Source organism: Octopus bimaculoides, chromosome 1, assembly GCF_001194135.2.
Source record: "Octopus bimaculoides isolate UCB-OBI-ISO-001 chromosome 1, ASM119413v2, whole genome shotgun sequence".
Lineage (NCBI taxonomy): Eukaryota > Metazoa > Mollusca > Cephalopoda > Octopoda > Octopodidae > Octopus > Octopus bimaculoides.
The window spans coordinates 63,192,061-63,194,521 of record NC_068981.1 but is presented as its reverse complement, the minus strand read 5'-3'; the positions used below and the strand labels follow the sequence as shown (position 1 = coordinate 63,194,521).

At 37.7% G+C, this 2,461-nt stretch overlaps 1 protein-coding gene across 3 annotated transcripts in view; it reads right to left on the bottom strand.

Annotated features, from left to right (window-relative positions):
- Positions 1–2,461, bottom strand: part of LOC106882037 (2-oxoglutarate and iron-dependent oxygenase domain-containing protein 3) — a 42,006-nt gene that overhangs the window by 4,585 nt on the left and 34,960 nt on the right. For all 3 annotated transcript variants that reach the window (XM_014932594.2, XM_014932593.2, XM_052967183.1), the window contains exon 7: positions 1,163–1,316. In XM_014932594.2, the coding sequence (XP_014788080.1) occupies positions 1,163–1,316 (154 nt within the window). The remainder of the gene's footprint in view (positions 1–1,162; positions 1,317–2,461) is intronic.

Genomic DNA, 2,461 nt, shown 5'->3' with positions numbered 1-2,461 from the left:
AATATTAGGGACAAAATCCAAAATTGCAGGTAAAAACTCAATTAAAATCAATTTATAAAAAAATCAAAATTAAATTGAGCTTTACAGATAAAATATATATAAAATATATAGTTTTAGGGAAAATAACCAAGTTTCAAGAATATATATATATTGAAAATGAATAAAAATGAAAATGCCACTTTTTAAAAACATTTTTAGGGTGTTTTAATTAATTTACATATTTCAGTTTTTTTGAAAAACCTTATCAAAAATGAATATAAAATATGTGAGAAGAGAAAAGGGCTATTAATAAAATAAAATTGAAATCATAATTAAGAATGACATTCATAGTTTACTGTTATTTCTTGCATGCGCACATGGTCCTTTCGTTAAGTTCGTGTGGTACTTTTACAAATATTTTCAAATATATATATATATATAGATATATTAAATTTCAGGTATGTCCTCAAATGTAGTATTACTCTTCACACACTTGATGTACTAAACACACATCAACACTCTTATGATGATATCACATAGTTACTGTGTGTTATACACATTTCTAAACTCTCAAAATACATCACATAATTGGCACTTGTGCTGGTGATACATAAAAAGCATCTTTCGAGCGTTGGGCCTCACAGAGGCAAAGAGACCATTGTTGGTGGCACATGAAAAGCTCCTTTTGAGTGTTGGGCCTCATGGAGGCAATGACAAATGACTGAAATCTTTTGCATTATGTCATGTATGAGAAGGAGACCCATCAAGCCACATAAAATTGCAGTCATGACAGATACTGGTGTCACGCAAATGGCACCCATGCTGGTGGCATGTAAAAGCACCCATTACACTCTCGGAGTGGTTGGCATTAGGAAGGGCATCCAGTTGTAGAGCATCATGCCACATCAGACTGAAGTCTGGTGGAGCCCCTCAACTTACCAGCCCTGGTCAAACCGTCCAACCCATGCCAGCATGGACAACAAATATTAAATGATGATGATGATGATGATATAGTGTGTGTGTGTGTGTGTGTTGTAATACATATACACACATATATTAGTATTCTCTTGTGAGAACAATACTAGAATAGCCATTCATGTAAATTGCTGAATTCTATATCATTTTTGGTGGATATTGATATTTTAATACTAGGTTAAATGTTATTCTGTATCATAGCACTTACCTTGTCAATATGTAAATGCCAATATTCATCATGAATGGTTTTAGCTGGTTTTGGCGTCATTCTTGAAAAGAAGGTTGGTTTAGTAAGATAGAGATCTGTATGAGGGATATTGAACTCATTAATGATGGCTTGAAATACCTTTTCTTTCACTCTTCTGAAATACAAAAAGCAAAATAATTAGGTTACATATAATACATCATCATCATTGCCATCATCATCATCCTCATCACCTTTTACCTTTTACTTGTTTCAGTCATTTGACTGCAGCCATGCTGGAGCCCTGCCTTGAAGGTTTTAGTTGAATAAATCGACTCCAAGAATTATCTTTTTTCAGCCTGGTACTTATTCCATTGGTGTCTTTTGCTGAACTGCTAAGTTATGGGGACGTAAATAGACCAACACTGGTTGTCATGTGTGGTGGGGACAAACACAGACATAAAGGCACAAACACACACACGCATACACACACACACACATATACACACACATACATACACACACGCATGCACACACACACACACATATACACAACAGGCTTCTTTCAGTTTCCATCTACCAAATCCACTCACACGGCTTTGGTTGGCCCGAGGCTGTAGTAGAAGACACTTGCCCAAGGAGCTACACAGTGGGACGGAATCCGGAACCATGTGGTTGGGAAGCAAGCTTCTTACCACACAGCCATGTCTGTGTGCATGCTTACTTCATTTCTATCCAATGTTCTTACATTTTCTGCAATCACTGCACATGACTCACTTCCATGCAGCATCACATAGATCTACCCTTCATTTGAAGAGAAACATGCTTGTTGTCAGCAGAGGTTAATAATAGCTCCTCTACTTTGTCCTTATTCTGGTTATACAAGAAGGTACCGAAAAGTTCCTGGCTTTGGGTAAAAGAAAATACAAGAGGATCAGCTAATTAAGATTTGTCTCAACAAGAATAGCCTGGGCCAAGTTTAGAGAGCTCTAACCTCTGCTGGCGACAAAGGGACTCTCACTCAGGGTAAAAGGCAGACTGTATGACGCATGTGTACGAACAGCCATGCTACATGGCAGTGAAACATGGGCTGTGACTGCTGAGGACATGCGTAAGCTCACAAGGAATGAAGCCAGTATGCTCCGCTGGATGTGTAATGTAAATGTGCATACCCATCAGAGTTTAAGTATCTTGAGAGAAAAGCTGAACATAAGAAGCGTCAGTAGTGGTGTGCAAGAGAGACGATTGCGCTGGTTTGGACATGTAGTGAGAATGAATGAGGATAGTTGCGTGAAAAAGTGCCACTCCCTAACAGTTGAGGGA